The sequence below is a fragment of the Chiloscyllium punctatum genome, chromosome X (genome assembly GCF_047496795.1).
Source record: "Chiloscyllium punctatum isolate Juve2018m chromosome X, sChiPun1.3, whole genome shotgun sequence".
NCBI classification, from domain to species: Eukaryota; Metazoa; Chordata; class Chondrichthyes; order Orectolobiformes; family Hemiscylliidae; genus Chiloscyllium; species Chiloscyllium punctatum.
Genome location: NC_092791.1, coordinates 21,897,630 through 21,914,399, shown reverse-complemented (window position 1 = coordinate 21,914,399; position 16,770 = coordinate 21,897,630). Strand labels below are relative to the sequence as shown.

Below are 16,770 nucleotides of genomic sequence, written 5' to 3'. Positions count from 1 at the left end.
CAACCTCCTCGCGGGAGGCACCGATACAGTCATCGATGTAGCAGAGGAAAGGGTGGGGAATGGTGCCGGTGTAACTGCGGAAAATGGACTGTTCCACATACCCGACAAACAGGCAGGTGAAAATTGGGGACAATATTGGATCCTCACTAACACTCAACACTGGACCCTCCAAGAGTGCGTACTCAGCTCCCTACTGTACTCACTGTATACTCATGACTGCATTGCCAAATACCAGACTAATGCCATTTACAAGTTCGCTGATAACACCACCGTAGTCAGTCGAATCTCAGATGGCAACAAAATAGACTATAGAAGGGAGGTTGAAGACCTGGAAAAATGGTGCACTGAGAACAACCTAGCTCTCAATGCGGCAAAACCAGGGAACTCATTGTTGACTTTCAGCGGGATGTTACTCATGCCCCCCTACACATTAGTAGCACAGAGGCGGAATGAGTGGAGATTGTCAAGCTCCTGGGAGTGGTCATCCACAACAAGCTTTCTTGGACTCTTCATGGGGTTACAAAGGCCCAACAACATCTCTTCTTCCTCAGGCAGCTGAGAAAATTTGGCATGACGGTGAATACCCTTGCCAACTTTTATAGGTGCACTATCGAGAGCATTCTGTCTGGATGTATCACTACCTGGTATGGTAACTGTACCAATGAAGATCGGGGATGGTTACAGAGAATGGTGAACTCGGCCCAGACAATCACTAAGGCCAACCTCCCATCTATAGAATCCGTCTACCAGGCCCACTGTCAAGGAAAGGCCGCCAGCATTCCTAAAGATCCATCCCACCCTGGCAATGTTTTTCTACAACCTCTACCATCGGGGAGAAGGTACAGAGGCCTGGACACACACACCAGCCGGTTTCAAAACAATTTCTACCCTACTGTTGTTAGAATACTGAATGGACTCACAGACTCTTAACATTCACCTGTACCTGTGTTTTTGTTTTTGCTGCTGTTTACCTATTATTTACTATCTATGCTACTTAACTCTGTGATCTGCCTGTATTGCTTGCAAGACAAAGCTTTTCACTATGTCTTGGTACACATGACAATAAATTCAATTCAATTCGGCACAGTTGGGGCCCGTGTGGGTGCCAATGGCTACCCGTTTTGTCTAAAGAAAGTGGGAGGATTCAAAGGAGTAACTGTTGAGGGCGAGGACCAGTTCAGCTGATTGAATGAGCGTGTCAGTGGAAGGGTACTAAGTTGGGTCAGCAGGAGAGGAAGGAACAGAAGGCTTGGAGGTGTTTCGGGACTGGATGCCCATGGTGAAGATGAGGTGTTGGGGGCCAGGGAAACGTAAGTCATGGAGAAAGTGGAGTGTGTGGGTGGTGTCCCGAACATATGTAGGGAGATACTGGACCAAGGGGGATAGGACAGTGTTAAGGGACCTTCCAACCATACGGGATCAATGTTGATTTCACCAGTTTCTTCATTCCCCTAACCCCACCTTATCCCAGTTCCAACCTTCCAACTCAGCACCGCCCTCTTGAACTGTCCTACGTGTCCATTTTCCTTCCTACCTATCTGCTCCATCTCCTCTCTGACCTATCACCATCAACCCCACCTCCATCTACCTCGCACTCTCAGCTACTTTCCCCCCAGCCCCACACCCTCTCCCATTTATCTCTCAGCCCCCTTGGGCAACCCTCTCATTCCTGATGAAGAGCTTATGCTCAAATGTCGATTCTCCTGCTCCTCAGATGCTGCCTGACCTGCTGTGCTTTTCCAGCACCACACTTTTCAACATTCATCTTTACTGCAAATATGACTATCAAGGAGAATTTTCACCATATCTGGATCATCCGTTTGATGATAAGTGAAAATCTCACTGATTCCTATGTTCTATTTCTGTATTGAAGATGGCATCTTGGTTCTGATAACCTAGGCAAGCAAATCCCTTTAGAAATGTGCATAGGATTTCTTTTTTTAAAGATGAAATAACTGCACAGAGGCCAGTATCCCATCACCAAGCCATCTTTATTTACACATGCATAGTACATCGACTCTGACCAGCTTGCGCGGAGCCAGTCCCTAGAGTGAACAGAACCCTAACACTCCTGTTTATATCTGTCAGCCAGAGCTCCCTGATTGACCAGGTCAACAGCCTCAATCAAGGATCTCATAGTCAGTGAGATCCAGCTGGTCCTGCTCCAATCACTACAGAAGACTCATTTGCCTCTCTTTTGAACATACTTCAAACTTAGCAAAGAAAACAAAGCTTTAAAAATAGGAAAGAAAAATCTAATTTGCTATTTATGTCATGTGCTACTTCCTTCTGGAATGGCCAACTGCTTCCTGGACCTTGTGCCTGAGGTGACTGCTAAGAAGATTGCAAACTCCCCAGGACTCCCAAACCATTATTCCTGCAGCTTTCAACTCAAATCCCTGACTGGAGGTGATGTCACCTTGTTGAAGCTGGCTCCCTTCCCAGAGCCTGCTTCAACAATCTCAAAATTTTACAATTTGTCTGGAGTGGAAGTGGTTGCGTGGCCCAGCAATGAGTTCCAAAGGCCTGGGCTTTGTTCTGGTGGTTGGAGAATCTTAGGATTCATTGGCCATCCATACACAGCAGTCAGGGATATGCTGTGTGGAGGGCTGGAGGATTCCTTCATTGGCCATCCAGTGCATGGATGATCAAGAGGCATTTGTGGGTTTTTGTTTTCCCAGTGCACAGCCAGGTACATGCTCAGCTGATCGAGAACATTGGGCACACTGGGTCACAATCCTCAAAACTTATGATAAGAATGTACATAGGTGAAGCGGTGCTTTTAAGGGTGTATCAAAGTGAGCATTCAGCTATACAGTCAGTCTGAAGACTTGTCCTTGCACCTTGTCAGAGGAAATTTCCCAGGTTTACTGTGGGGAAAATGGTTGGAGAAAATCGGTCAACTGGGCTGGAGTCAATTGCTTGTCAGAACCCGAGACTGATTCATCACAATTTCTAATGAAACATGCCATTGTTTTCAGTGGGGATCTGGGAAGCATGGAATAAAAATCTCTGCGACATTGAAAATCAAAGATAAGAATCAAACAAAATGTTGCAAGGTTTGATCAGTGCCTTATGCAAATCAGACCAAAGGGTAAGGCAGAATTAGAGAGACTGGTCAAGATAGGAGTCGTTGAACATATAAATGTGGGTGATTAGGCCATGCCTTCATACCGGAGATGAAGAAAGATGCACCAGACACAGCTGCAGTGTTTTCAAGGTCACTACTAATCTGGTACTGTGTGCTGAGCTGTACAGCATGGAAACAGACCCTTCGGTTCAACCCGTCTATGCTGACCAGATATCCCAACCCAATCTAGTCCCACCTGCCAGCACCCGGCCCATATCCCTCCAAATCCTTCCTATTCATATACCTATTCAAATGCCTCTTAAATGTTACAATTGTACCAGCCTCCACCACTTTCTTTGGTAGCTCATTCCATACACGTACCACCCTCTGTGTGAAAACGTTGCCCCTTATTGTTTGCCTTTAATCAATGACCTATTTGCTGGAATAGCTGGAGGTCAGCTTTTCAGTTAAATTGATCTGAGTCAAGCCTATCTCCAGATGAATGTAGATTCTGAGTCACAGAAATACCTGACAATTTTAGCACATAATAGATCTATTCAAATACAAGAGAATTCCTTTTGGAAGCACATCTGCACCTGGTTTATTCCAAAGTGTCATGGATCAGATTTTAAATGGATTGGAAGGAGTCCAACGTTACCTCAAAGATAATTTAGTCATGGGGAGAAACAAAAAGAGCATCTCCACAATTTAGATACTACTCTGCAGAGATTTGAAGATTATGGATTAAAAGTGAGGAAAGACAAATGTGAAATTTTTAAATCTTCCACTGAATATTTACATTATGTCATTTATGCTAAGGGACTACACAAGTCACCTTCAAAAGTAAGAGTCACAACTGAGGCACCAGGACCTAAAAATATAAACCAACCATAATCAATTTTAGGCTTGCTAAATTACTGTGGCAAGTTTGTCCCAAACCATTCTCAAGTTGTTGCAAAATATATGATGCCAAAACAAGAATTTGAAATTGGAAGATCAGTGTGAAACAGCCTTTACACAAGCTAAAGAAATTTCATTAAAGTTAAAGTTCTGACTCATTTTGACCCAAAGTTATCATCGCAACTAGCATGTGATACATCACCATATGGAGTAGGAGCAGTTGTTTCTCACATATTACCCAATGGGGAAGAGAAGCCAATAGCGTTTGCTGCAAAAATCATTAAACAAAGCAGAAATGGACTATACACAGATAGAGAAAGAAGCTCTCGGAGTCATTTTTTGATATTAGACAATTCCACCAATAACTGTATGGCCAGGAATTTACCCTATTAACAGACCACAGACCATTGACCACAACATTTAGGCCTCATTACAGGGATACCTTCTCTAGCATCAAGCCAAATGCAGAGGTGGGCATTGTTACTATTAACCATTACATACAATTAAGTATTTGCAGACTTACTTGGCGATGCTGATGGGTAATCTAGATTACCTTTGCTAAATGAATCGACTACAAACAGTCCTTATATACACATTTTCTACTTCAAACAAGTAGAGAATACTCCAGTAATGACAGGACAAGTTAAGAAGTATACTGGAAATTATTAATTACTATCAAAAGTGATAGACATGGCACTTTGTGGCAAGATCATAGGAATAACCCATATGGTCACATGGAAGCTAGAACTGTCCTTACCAGTGGGATGTCTCCTATTGAGTGTCATCATTCCACCACAGCTAATGAAGTGTGTGTTAAATCAGCTCCACAACAAGTCAGTGTGGCATTGTGAGAATGAAGGAGATAACTAGGCTATTTTTGGTGGCCAGGACTCAATACTGAAATTGAGAAGGCAGGAACACGTGTAGCATGGGCAAGAGCTTACAACCTACTTCCATTAGCACCATTATGCCCATGGGAATGGTCAGAAAGGTCACAGCAAAATAATTTGTATTAACTACACTGTACCTTTTGAAGGGTGAATGTTTCTCAGTGGTTGACGCACATACGAAATGGTCCAAAGTTGCTATTAAGACGACATCATCTTCAGAGAAAACCATTGAAACACAGGGAGAGATCTTGAAGAGGCTTGGTTATCCAGAATAGCTTGTTAGCTATAGTAATCCACAGTTTATAGCATGTAAAATGTCTAAAGCAGAATAAAATTCAATATATCCAGTCAGGTCCTTATCACCTAGTTACAAAGTGGTTTGCCAGAAAGGTTTGTCCAAATACAAACCATTCTATATTTGGAGGATCCCAAGGCGGAAGCTGAGGCATTCTTCCTCCAGTTGGCGGGTGGCTTGGATTTGGCGGTGGAGGAGGCCCAGGGCTTGCAGGTCCTTGGCGGAGTGGGAGGGGGAGTTGAAGTGGTCGGTCATGGGGCGGTGGGTTGTTTGATGTGTGTGTCCCAGAAATGTTCCCTGAAATGTTCTGTGAATTGGCGTCCTGTCTCCCAATACAGAGGAGGCCACGTCAAGACCAATGGATGCAGTAGATGAGGTGGGGTCATGGTCGAGGGGGCAGTAGGAGGAGGTGTCAACGAGTTGACATCTAGGTTCGGTGAGGTAGAGGTCAGTGTCCGCTGGTTTGATGGTGAGGCTGGGGTTGGAGTGGAGGGAGTGGTGAGAGATTGGAGTGGGTGAGGAAGGTGGACAAGTTGATGTGGTCAATGTCACAACAGCAGTTGGAGATAAAGGGTCGAGGGAGGGTAAGAGGACAGCGAGGTGTCCAAGAGGGTGGAGTATGTTGGAGTTGGGAGAAGGGGTCTTTGGAGGGTGGATGGGAGTCACGATTGAAAGAGTAAGCACAAAGGTGGAGGTGATGGGAGAAAAGTTCAATGTCACAATGCGTACGGAATTCGTTGATCCGGGAGGGTACTGGGATGAAGGTGAGACTGATGACTGATCGTTCATCCTCAGCAAGAGGGAGGTCTAGGAAGGATGGTATAAAAACACAGCAAGGCTGGGGCCTGGTGTAGAACTGGAGACTGTCTCTGGAGTGCAGGCGATCATGTGATTGTGAGTGACATCACCGGAGGAAGTGACATGAACAGTGGTAGTCATGAGGGCAAAAGTGGTGTGTGTTCAGGGCAACTGCAGGGGCAGAAATGATGTCCTTGGTGGCATTCATTGAAGTGGTGCTATCGGCAGTGGCCACGCGGGTGGCATGGTCGTCGGCAGTGTTCCAGTGAAGGGTGGAAGTGGGGGGTAGAAGTGGCATAAGTGGTGGCAACCACGGGGACAGAAGTGACATCCTTGGCAGCACTTGTGGAGGTATCAGTGGCATTCACAGAGGCCGTAGTTCTGGCAGTGATCGCGGAGGCAGAATTCCCGGCAACGATGGCAGATGCGGTAGATCTCGCAGTGATTGTGGACGCAGAGTTACCGGCAACGATTGCAGATGCAGTAGATCTGGCAGTGATCGCGGTGGCAGAGTTACTGGCAACAATGGCAGATGCGGTAGTTCTGGCAGTGATTGTGGAGGCGGACTTACTTGCGGAGTTCGCAGAGACCCTAGCTCTAGCAGTGATGACAGAGGTGGAGGTACAGGCAGTGTTTGCAGAAGCGGTATGGTCAATGGTGGCCGCAGTGAGCTTGGCAGTGGATAACAGTGTCCGATCAGTTCCAGAGGTCAAGGGAAGAGTCTGGAATTGTTGAGGAATCCCGGATTTGCAGGTAAGTACATGAGAGTTTGGTTTACTTACATTCCTTGATGTCTGATAAGTTGTAGAAAAAGCATTTGTTGAGTGTGTGGATCCTTCTCAGGATGTAGAATAGCAGAGGTCCTTGGCAGGTCTGGGAGAGTGTGGCACTGAGATGGGGCAGGGCTGACTGCAAGGAGAGTAGGTGATTGTGCATGGCTGCGAGCATGGAGTGGAGGATCCGGAGGGAGAACCATTTCTGGAGGCTTTCGATTTGCTGTAGGTAGTGGTTGTCCTGGTCAGGTCCAAATTGTGATACTCTGAACGTAATCTGGAGTCCATGGGGGATGAGTTGATTGCGTAGGCAGATGATGAGGAAGGAGATGTGGCTGTAGTAGCGGGTCTGCTTTAGGACGTGGTTGAAGAGCTTCAGGGCAGAGGAGATGACCTGGGAGTGTGGTGTGAGACAGAGACTCACTGAGATCCTTGTGGAGGGAAGAGGAGAACTTCTTCAAGGTTGGCATCCTTGGAACAGGCTTCGCAGTCAGGTTTTCAGCAACTAGGAGAAAGTGAGGACTGCAAATGCTGGAGAGTCAGAGTTGAAAAGTGTGGTGCTGGAAAAGCATAGCAGGCCAGGCAGCATCCGAGGAGCAGGAGAGTCGACGTTTCGGACAAAAACCCTGACTCTGTGCTGGCTGGGCCACAGTCAATGTGTTACTGTTGGTTTCTGCTTTTTTTGGGGGGAGGGGGGGCGGAACCTGATTCCTGAACTGGCTGAATTGTTTAGCCAGTTTGTTAACTGATATTCCTTTTTTTTCTTCTTTTTTCTTTTTTTCTTCTTTTACACTACCGCCTTTTCGTGAGGACTGATTGTTAAACTCCTGATACACATAATGTGTTTCAGGTGTAACTCTGTTCTCATTAGGGGATTGTTGTTTCACTGGCTGGTTACAGCCTGTGTTACTCTTTTCTCTTTCACTTTTGAGAAAAGGACAAATGTTGATTTTATGGTAGGGCTTAGGCCTTGGACTCTAGTTTTCTTTTGTATGTGTCTTCACTGTTTTTGGTGTTTGGACTGAGCCCTTGTGAGAAAATATATCTTACCAGATGAGCTGTTCCTGTGGGGAGGCCTAGCCCTGGGATTGGGCATCTGAAGATTGTGTGTGTGTGCGCGCGCGTGCGCTGGGATACAGCACTTGCTGTATCCCGGAGTTTGGGATAAGAGCTTTCCTTCAAACAAACCCCTGTGAGTTAACTGCACCTTTACAATATACTGTGTTCCTGTCAGTGGGCCTGGTTCTCCAAGGATGGGCCAGGACTCCATGGAGCTTGAATACCTGTGTGCTGTGGGGTGTGCATTTGCTGCCTTCAGGAGTGGATGCTGCCTTGGGTTGTGGACTCTGTTTTTAGCAATGGACTCTGCAGTTTGGAGTGGACTCTATTTCTGACAATGCACTTTGTATACCGGAGTGGACTCTGTTCCTGGGAATGGACTCTACATTTTGAAGAGAACTGTCTATGCTAATGTACTCTATGTACCAGAAAGGACTCTGTTTGTTGATGATTATCTGTCATGTGGTTTGTTGGAGTTATCACCTGCACTGTCTTGTGTGTCCCTGGGTCTAGTAGGCCGTAATGTGAGCTGGGAGGCTTATTGGTCATCCTGAAAGCTGTCACCCCGAGAGCCAGAGGGTGAGTAGGCTGCTTTGAGTGCTGTCGTCCCGAGAAGGGGTGATTGGGACCGGCTGTCCTAGAGGTGGTCGAAAGGTGTGTCAGAGCAGCCGAGAGCCAGCAGGCGTGCAGGGGCAGGCCGAGATCTGGAAGGCTTGTGGGCTACCCTGCACGCTGTTGTCCCTGGGGAAGGGGACGGGCTGTCCTAGAGGTGGCCGGAAGGTGTGTCAGGGCAGTTCACAGGCCGGATGGCGCATCTGGGTGGGTGAGAGCCCAATGGTACGTAGGGGCAGACCGAGAGCCGGAGGGCGGGTAGGCAGTCCTCAGCGTTGTCACCCCGGGCAGATACTGGGGCGGGCTGCCCCAGATATGGTCAAAAGGTGTGTCAGGGCGGACCGAGAGCCGGAAGGTGCATAGGGGCAGGCTGCCTTAGAGTGGCTGGAGGTGGGGGTGCTTGCTGGGTTTCTTGGGGTCTGTATTATATGCACTGTTTCTTATGTAATTGGATGTCTTGTATGTACAAATCTGAAAAATGTATTGCTGGAAAAGTGCAGCAGGTCAGGTAGCATCCAAGGAGCAGGAGAATCGACGTTTCGAGCCTGAAGAAGGGCTTATGACCGAAACGCCGATTCTCCTCCTTGGATGCTGCCTGACCTGCTGTGCTTTTCCAGCAACACATTTTTCAGCTCTGATCTCCAGCATCTGCAGTCCTCACTTTCTTCTTGTATGTACAAATGTCATTGTTACTGTTTGTAACGGTTGAAACAGATTTGAGGTTAGTCCTCATTTCCCTGTAAACTGGTTGAACGGCGGGATTTGGGGCCTGTCTTTGCTGCTCCTCTCCCTTGTAAAATTGCTGTTTCCCTGTATACAGCTGTTAATGTTAACTGTTTTTTGTAAACTGTGAATTGTTTAATAAAACTTAAAAAATCAGGAGATAAAATAAGCACTACCACAGTTAGGCAGTAGTGTGTGGAATAGAAAATAACAAAATATACAACCATGAGATTTAGAATCTCATCAGTTTAGGGGACTGAGTGTGTTACTGCTGCTGTTGGTTTCTCTCTTTTTTTTGGGGGGGGGGGGAACCTAATTCCTAAACTGGCTGATCTATACAGCTAGTTTATGAACTAGTATTCCTTTTCTATTGAGGGCTGATTTTTAAACTGGCTGATTGACTGTTTAAATGTGTTTCCAGTGTAATTCAGCCTTCATTAGGGAACTGTTGTTTCACTGGCTGGTTACAGCCTGTATGTTACTCTTTTCTTTGAGAAAAGGACTAAGTTGATTTTTGTGGCAGGGCTCAGATCTTGCACTCTGGTTTTCTTTTGTTTTTTTTAATGTGTTTTCACTTTTTTGGTGTTTGGACTGAGCTCTTGTGAGAAAATACATCTTTCCATATAAGTGGTTCCTGTGGGTAGGCCTGGCCCTTCGTTGGTGACTATGCCTCTCTCGACTGAACGCCCGTGTGTGTGCTGGGAGGTGAGCAATTGCTGTGTCCTGAAGTGGACTCTGCCTTTGCCTTTGGGAGTGAACTAAACCAGTGAGTTAACTGCATCTTTACAATGTACTCTGTTCCTGTGAGTGTACCTGGTTCTCTAAGGATGAGCCAGGACTCTATGGAGACTGAACACCTGTGTGCTGTGGGGTGTGCATTTGCTGCCTTCAGGAGTGGACTCTGCCCTGGGTTGTGGACTGTTTTTTTTTGGCAATGGACGCTGCAGTTTGGAGTGGACCCCGTTTCTGACAATGCACTTTTTGTATACTGGAGTGGACTCTGTTCCTGGAAATGGACTTTACCATAAACAGTTCTCTTCAAAATGTAATGAACTCTATACCAGGAAAGACTCTGTTTGTTGATAATTGACTCTGCCATGTTGCTTGTTGGGTTTATTACCTCCACTGTCTTGTGTCCCTGGGTCTGGCAGGCCTTCGTGTGAGCTGGGAGGCTTATAGGTCATCCTGAAAGCAGTCACCCTGTCGTCGGGGGGGGAAGAAACAGGACGGGCTGTCCTAGAGGTGGCCGGCAGGTGGACCAAGAGCCAGAAGGGACTTGGGGCAGACCGAGAGCTGGAAGGGGCATGGGGCGGGCTGCCTTAAAGTGGCCAGAAGGTGGGAGGGACAAGTGGGTTGCTGGGGGAGTCTGTATTCTATACACTGTTTTTGTTATGTAATTGATTTGTTAATGACTGAAGTGGAATTTGAGGTTTGTCCTCATTTCCTGAAAACTGGTTGAATGGTGGGGTTTGGAGCCTTGCTTTGCTGCTCCTCGCCCTTGTAAAGTTGCTGTTCCTCTGTACAGAGGAACCTCGATTATCCAAGTATCAAATTATCTGAAGGAGATCTCGCGGTCCCAATAGAAACATTACATCAAAGATGTGTTTCCAACACTGATCGCGTCTTTTGTTTACAGTGATTAAAAGTGAACTCTGCTTATTGAAATATTGCCGAGAACAGTCCTGGACATCAATGGGAGCCCAGACACCATCTCCAAATGACTGACCTCCAGTGCTCTCTCGCTCTCGCTCTCCCCACACACTTTTTCCCTGGAGTTCTACACAGGGGTGTACCATAAACCCCCCTTCCCCAGATAATCTCTCAACACTGTCCTGTACAGGGTAAAAGTGAAACCTGTCAAAAGGTTGCAGTTAAAAAGTTGTGTATGGGGCTGTGTGCGCACCATTTGGACACTCGCCCAATCCCAAAAAAAGGCAGCAGCAGCCTTGTTGGTGTCCAGAGACAGGGCAGGGGCGAGCATGGGGACAGTGTTGGACGGGTTGGGGAGGCAGTGGTGAAAGGGGTTGGGGGCAGACCCTGTTGAACAAGGTTGGGGGCAGGAGGGGTGGGTGAGGGGGGTGATATTGGATGGGGTGGGGATGTGGTGTTGGACAGGGTTGGGGTGGGGGCAGGTTGTGGATGACTGGGTGGTGTTGGATGGGGTTGGAGGAAGGACCGGGGCAAGGATGGGGCAGATGGTGGGCAGTGTTGGGTGGGGTTGAGGAGCGTGCAGGCAGGGTCGGGGTCTCGCGTGCGGTGTGCTGCTGCCTCGTGTGCTGGACGGGGAGCGGACTTAACAGAAAACTCAGAGCCCCAGAGGAAAGGCATTGAATCAATTAACTGAATAATCAATTATCCAAATGAAATAGTGCCTGCCCATCTTGTTTGGATAATCGAGGTTCCTCTGTATACAGCTGTTAATGTTAACTGTATTGTTTAATAAAATGTTCAAAAAAAACCAGGAGATTTAAAATCCCCTCAGTTTAGGGGACTCTCTCTGTGCTGGCTGGGCCACAGTTCGTGTATTACTTCTGCCATTGGTGCTTTTTTTTTCATGCAAATGTTTTCTGCACCATAAGCAAGGTACAATCGATGTTGTGATTTGATGTTAATGCAGATAGGACTTGAACCTGTGACTCCCAGTCCAGGAGTAGGGTCACTACCAGTGTTCCACAAGAGGGCCCGACTGCTGCTGTTGGTTTACTGCTTTTCTCATTGGGTAGAACCTGATTCCTGAACTGGCTGATTTACAAGGCCAGTTTTGTTAACTGATATTCTTTCTTTTTATTGAAGACTGATTTTTAAACTCTCTCTGATCTAAACAGTCAATGTGTTTCAGATGTAATGGTTCTCATTAGGGAACTGTTGTTTCACTGGCTGGTTACAACCTGTTACTTTTTTCCTTTGAGAAAAGGACTATGTTGATTTTTGTGGCAGGGCTTAGCCCTTGCACTTTGGTTTTCTTTGTTTTTCCTTTTTTTTTGGTGTTTGGACTGAGCCGTTGTGAGAAAATACATCTTTCCAGATGAGCTGTTCCTGTGGGTAGGCCTGGCCCTTTGTGGGTGACTAGGCCTCTGTAAAGACTGAACACCTGTGTGTGTGTGCTGGGAGATGAGCAATTGTTGCATCCTGGAGTAGACTCTGCCTTCGGGAGTGGATCAAATCCCTGCAAGTTAACTGCACCTTTACAATGTACTGTGTTCCTGTGAGTTGGCCTGGTTCTCTATGGATAAACCAGGCCTCTAAGGAGACTGAACACCTGTGGGTGTGTTCTATAGGGTGTGTATTCACTGCCTTCAGGAGTGGACTCTGCTTACTGGTGTGGACTTTGCCTTTGCCTTTGCCTTTGGTTGTGTACTTTATGTACTCTGACAATGCACTCTGCATACTGGAGTGGACTCTGTTCCTGGGAATGGAATCTACATTTTGAAGAGAACTGTTTATAGTAATGAACTCTGTACCAGAAAAGATGTCTGTCTGCAAGATAACCCCAACAAGCAACGCCTTGTGTCCCTGGGTCTTGCAGGCCTTACTGTGAGCTGGGAGGCTCATAAGTTGCCCTGAAAGCTGTCACCCCGAGAGCTGGATGGTGGGTAGGCTGTCCTGTGAACCTGAAGGTGGGTTGGCCACTCCGATGCCAGTTGCCCCGAGAGCCAGAAGGTGGGTAGGCCATTCTGAGCGCTGTCGTCCTGAGAAGGGGTGATTGGGACGGGCTTTTCTAGAGGTGGTTGGAAGGTGTGTCAGAGCACCCGAGAGCCAGAAGGTGCGTAGGGGCAGGCCGAGATCCGGAAGGCTTTTGGGCTGCCCTGCACGCTGTTATCCCTGGGGAAGGGGACGGGCTGTCCTAGAGGTGGCCAGAAAGTGTGTCCGGGCAGTCTACAGGCCGGATGGCACATCAGGGTGGGCGAGAGCCCGATGATACGTAGGGGCAGATCGAGAGCCAGCGCCGAGGACAGTCTACCGGCCTCTGTAACCCTGGGCAGGTACCAGGGCGGGCTGTCCTAGAGGTGGCCAGAAGGTATGTCAGGGCAGGCTGAGTGCAGGAAGGGGCCTAGGGGCAGGCTGCCTTTGAGCAACCAGAAGGTGAGGGTCAGGTGGTTTGCTGAGTAGCCAGGGGCGTCTGTGACATATGCACTGTTTTATTATTCGGTTTATCAAACTGTCTGTATGTGATTGCGTTGATCCCTCCTTTTTTTTTGCCTTCTTGTCCCAGATTCCCTGTGAACTGATTTGTACAGTGGAGTTTGGGGGTCTGGTTTTATCACCCCTTTTCCCTGTAAATTGCTGTTTATTGTATACAGCTGTCAATGTTAACTGTGAAATAACTCCACACAGGGAAATGCCTATATTTCGAAGCTACGTGTCTGTTTTTATGTCCTATAATAAGTCAAAACATACCCGTTTTCTCCTATAAATAATGTCATAATGCTGAAAAGCATATTCTATCTTACTACAAATTTTCTAATTCCTTTTTTGTTTTCCTGAGGAAAGGGTATTGCAATAAAACTTTGTTATTCACATTCAGCTGGACAGTGTGCCTTTCTTAATTCATACTAGACACAAATCTGCAACACGAGTGAGGTTTTTATAGTTTCTAATTGGTGAAAGTTGAGGATAATAGACATCAGAGGATCAGAAGGCTTAAAACTCTGACCACAAGGCAAGAAAAGGGGAATGTAAAAATGAACAAGTTTCAGTGAAGATGGAAAAAAGTTTTCCTCCTGTTTGTAGTTCAAATGTGCAGTAATCTAGCACAAGAGTTGGTAGCACTACAGTGAAATGTAAGTTTCAAATTCTTCAGATAACTGTCTGTCTCTGTTTGGCAATTTAGTTGTGCATTGAATTATTGCGATATGAAGAAATAAATATCACAAAGTTATGCTGGGATGAACAGTTTCCCCATTTTCCCTGCAGCTCCAGCAAGGCCTTCTGGCCGATACCATGACTGTTTAGACATTTCTATTAGGCTGGGTTCAAATATGACCAAGTAAATCATCCTCTGGCTTTCTCACTTTTCTTTTCCACCCCAAGTGCCTAACTCATTACCTAACCTCAACCATGGCTGGGAATGTATTCAAGTGGAAGATGTAAATACATTCCACCCATGGTATACAGGAATGTATCACACAATATTGCCTCCACACTGATATTTTGTATGAAGAGATTATGATGAATATCTCATTACAGTCTGCACTATGAAGGGTGAAAGGTGGTTATAAATATTACAACATCAGATTTCAAAAACTAATTGCAATGCAACTAAATCCTAAATGAGAGGTCACCTCATTAATTTTCTAATAGATGACATTTTCATAGACATTAAGACAATCAGAATTTAGTTTATAATCTAATTAAGAATCTGTTTTGCATTCCACAATCTAAGACAAATTAATCCTTAAAATTAGTATTCTCTGTTGGAACCTTACAATTGCAAGAAGTTACCTAATATTCCACCGTTGGCTTACCTTTAAGAAACCAGTCATAAAGACAGAGCACCCCATAAGGACAAAGATCATGAGGCCAGTGACCCGCTGTTCTCTAATGCCCAGGAACTTTGGCTGTTCACCAGGAGCTGAACATTCTGATTCCAGCTTCAAACTGTTCACATGAGAGATAGAGAGAACAGTTGCAGCTACAAACCAGGGGAGTCCCATAACTGAACATACACCCAACATTACTGCCACCATCAGGAGGTCAAGGTGATAGCCACATCCTTTCTGTGGGGAGAAAGAACTTATTACTTGAAGTCTCTAAGTTCTGGCTGGTTAATTTAGTACTTAATTCAAAGTCAAATATTAGCACAAGGTTACAAACCAAAACAGTTAACGTAATCATATGTCGACCATGATGCAGTTTATGCAGTGGATCGATCTTAAGTCTGAACATAAGATGCAAAGTACAAGTTAATTACAGGTTAAAGTAACTATAGACTACTGTGTAACTGTATGTAGCATAATGGTGCATTTTACCAATGGGCAAATAACCTGTTCCATCCATCGCCTTAAAGTTAGCTGGCATCTCATTAACCAGAATTCCAGCTGTCCTGCAGCAATAAGGTCAGAATAGAACCTCGCTCCCCCATCAGGAAGTCCCACCCTAGATAGCCACCGGCCAATCTGCACAGTTGGTCGCTACGTAATCCTAGCAATAGCAGAAGAGAATAGTGATTGCTGCTGGGACTACAAAATGCTGCTGGAGAAGAAATGTTATCTTCCAGGTTTGCGGTAATTCTGAGGATTTTGGGCTGACACAGCTTGGAGACCCCAGGGATAGAATGTTAGCTTAAAGATGCCAGTGGAAAGGGATGGGATGCCATGTTGGAAGTGGCATTATGTTGCCTTAATAGGTACAGTGGACACCTGCTCAAACAGGAGGTGCCCCACCTCCCTCCCTGCCTGACAGCAGCCTGCACAGTGAAAACTATCAGCCTTCGTCCAACGTCCAAATATTAAGACAGAAGCAGAATGAAACTTTTGAGTAGTAGTTAATCTATCATTTAGGGGCCTCAATTGGCCTACAGGTGACTAGGCAGCCTGATGCCTTACTCTTTACCACAATATGGGGAACAGGTCAAAGGTAAGTGGGAAGGCAGTGGACTTCAAGACCCTCCTGTATCTTCAAATATGCTAGCGGGTGTCGTCATTCAGTTCGATGTCCCTCTTAATATCCATTTTCAACAAAATCTCGGGTGATTTTTAAGAATTAACAGGAATTCATACCTTCAGCTTGTGTTCCTTCCTGTTTATAATGACAGCAGTGATCTGTTGGTCCATGAAAATAAGAATAGTACACAGCAGAGCTGGTATAATGGCAGCAATAACTGTCCACCAGGGATTTGGACCTATGGGGTTTATTAACCACCCACGATCATCTCTTGTTGGCTGCAAATAAGCACATACAGCACAAGCAATTTAAAAACAGTTTCTCAGAAAACTGACGTCAGTGCAATCCTGTGCCCTCTCACTAGCAACATATTCCAAGGACATCATGCTTTAATGATCTGGTTACTTTTGCTCATTAAACTAGATGCTACAGTGATTCTCACATAATAGATACCCAAATTAAAATTTACAATCTTAAATGTAATTGAATTGCAATTATTCTTCTGTTGAACTTAATGGCTCTCATTGTAATCTTCATTTTTTTTTGCTTATTTACAATAATGTGTTCAAAATACAAAATATTTTCAATGGTGATCTTCACAGTCACATCAAATAGGGGAGCAGACACAAAGGGCTGAATGGCCTACTCGTGCTCTTATTTTCTATTTTTGTATGTTTCTATGTGCAAATAATATCAGACATTTGTTTTCATAATTTCAGAGGATGATGTCTCCAAAACCCCTCAGACACTGGTACAGTGTTCACCTGCAACCTCCACTAGCACACAGACATTCACCTTGGTTAGTACGCTATGTAGAGAAGGCTTAGGATCACAACCTAGTGAGCACATCATGGACATGGGCCTATAGCTGGTGGAGAAAGCAGTGCCCAAGGTTTCTGACACTTGGGGATTACTGGAGTCCATGCACAGACTGACCCCAATGCAGGTGACATGCCTCCATAAAATAACCACTTGCCCTGCCTGTGTAACATCAGGTAGTAATGACAAAGGGCCTCCATATACCGTGAGTTTTTGTTATTCATTCAT

The 16,770-nt window shown here is 45.8% G+C and overlaps 1 protein-coding gene across 3 annotated transcripts in view; it reads right to left on the bottom strand.

Annotated features, from left to right (window-relative positions):
• Positions 1-16,770, bottom strand: part of LOC140471127 (electroneutral sodium bicarbonate exchanger 1-like) — a 767,860-nt gene that overhangs the window by 55,422 nt on the left and 695,668 nt on the right. For all 3 annotated transcript variants that reach the window (XM_072567015.1, XM_072567017.1, XM_072567016.1), the window contains exons 18-19: positions 15,840-16,001; positions 14,586-14,837 (exon numbers count right to left, since the gene is read on the bottom strand). In XM_072567015.1, coding sequence (XP_072423116.1) covers positions 14,586-14,837; positions 15,840-16,001 — 414 coding nt within the window. The remainder of the gene's footprint in view (positions 1-14,585; positions 14,838-15,839; positions 16,002-16,770) is intronic.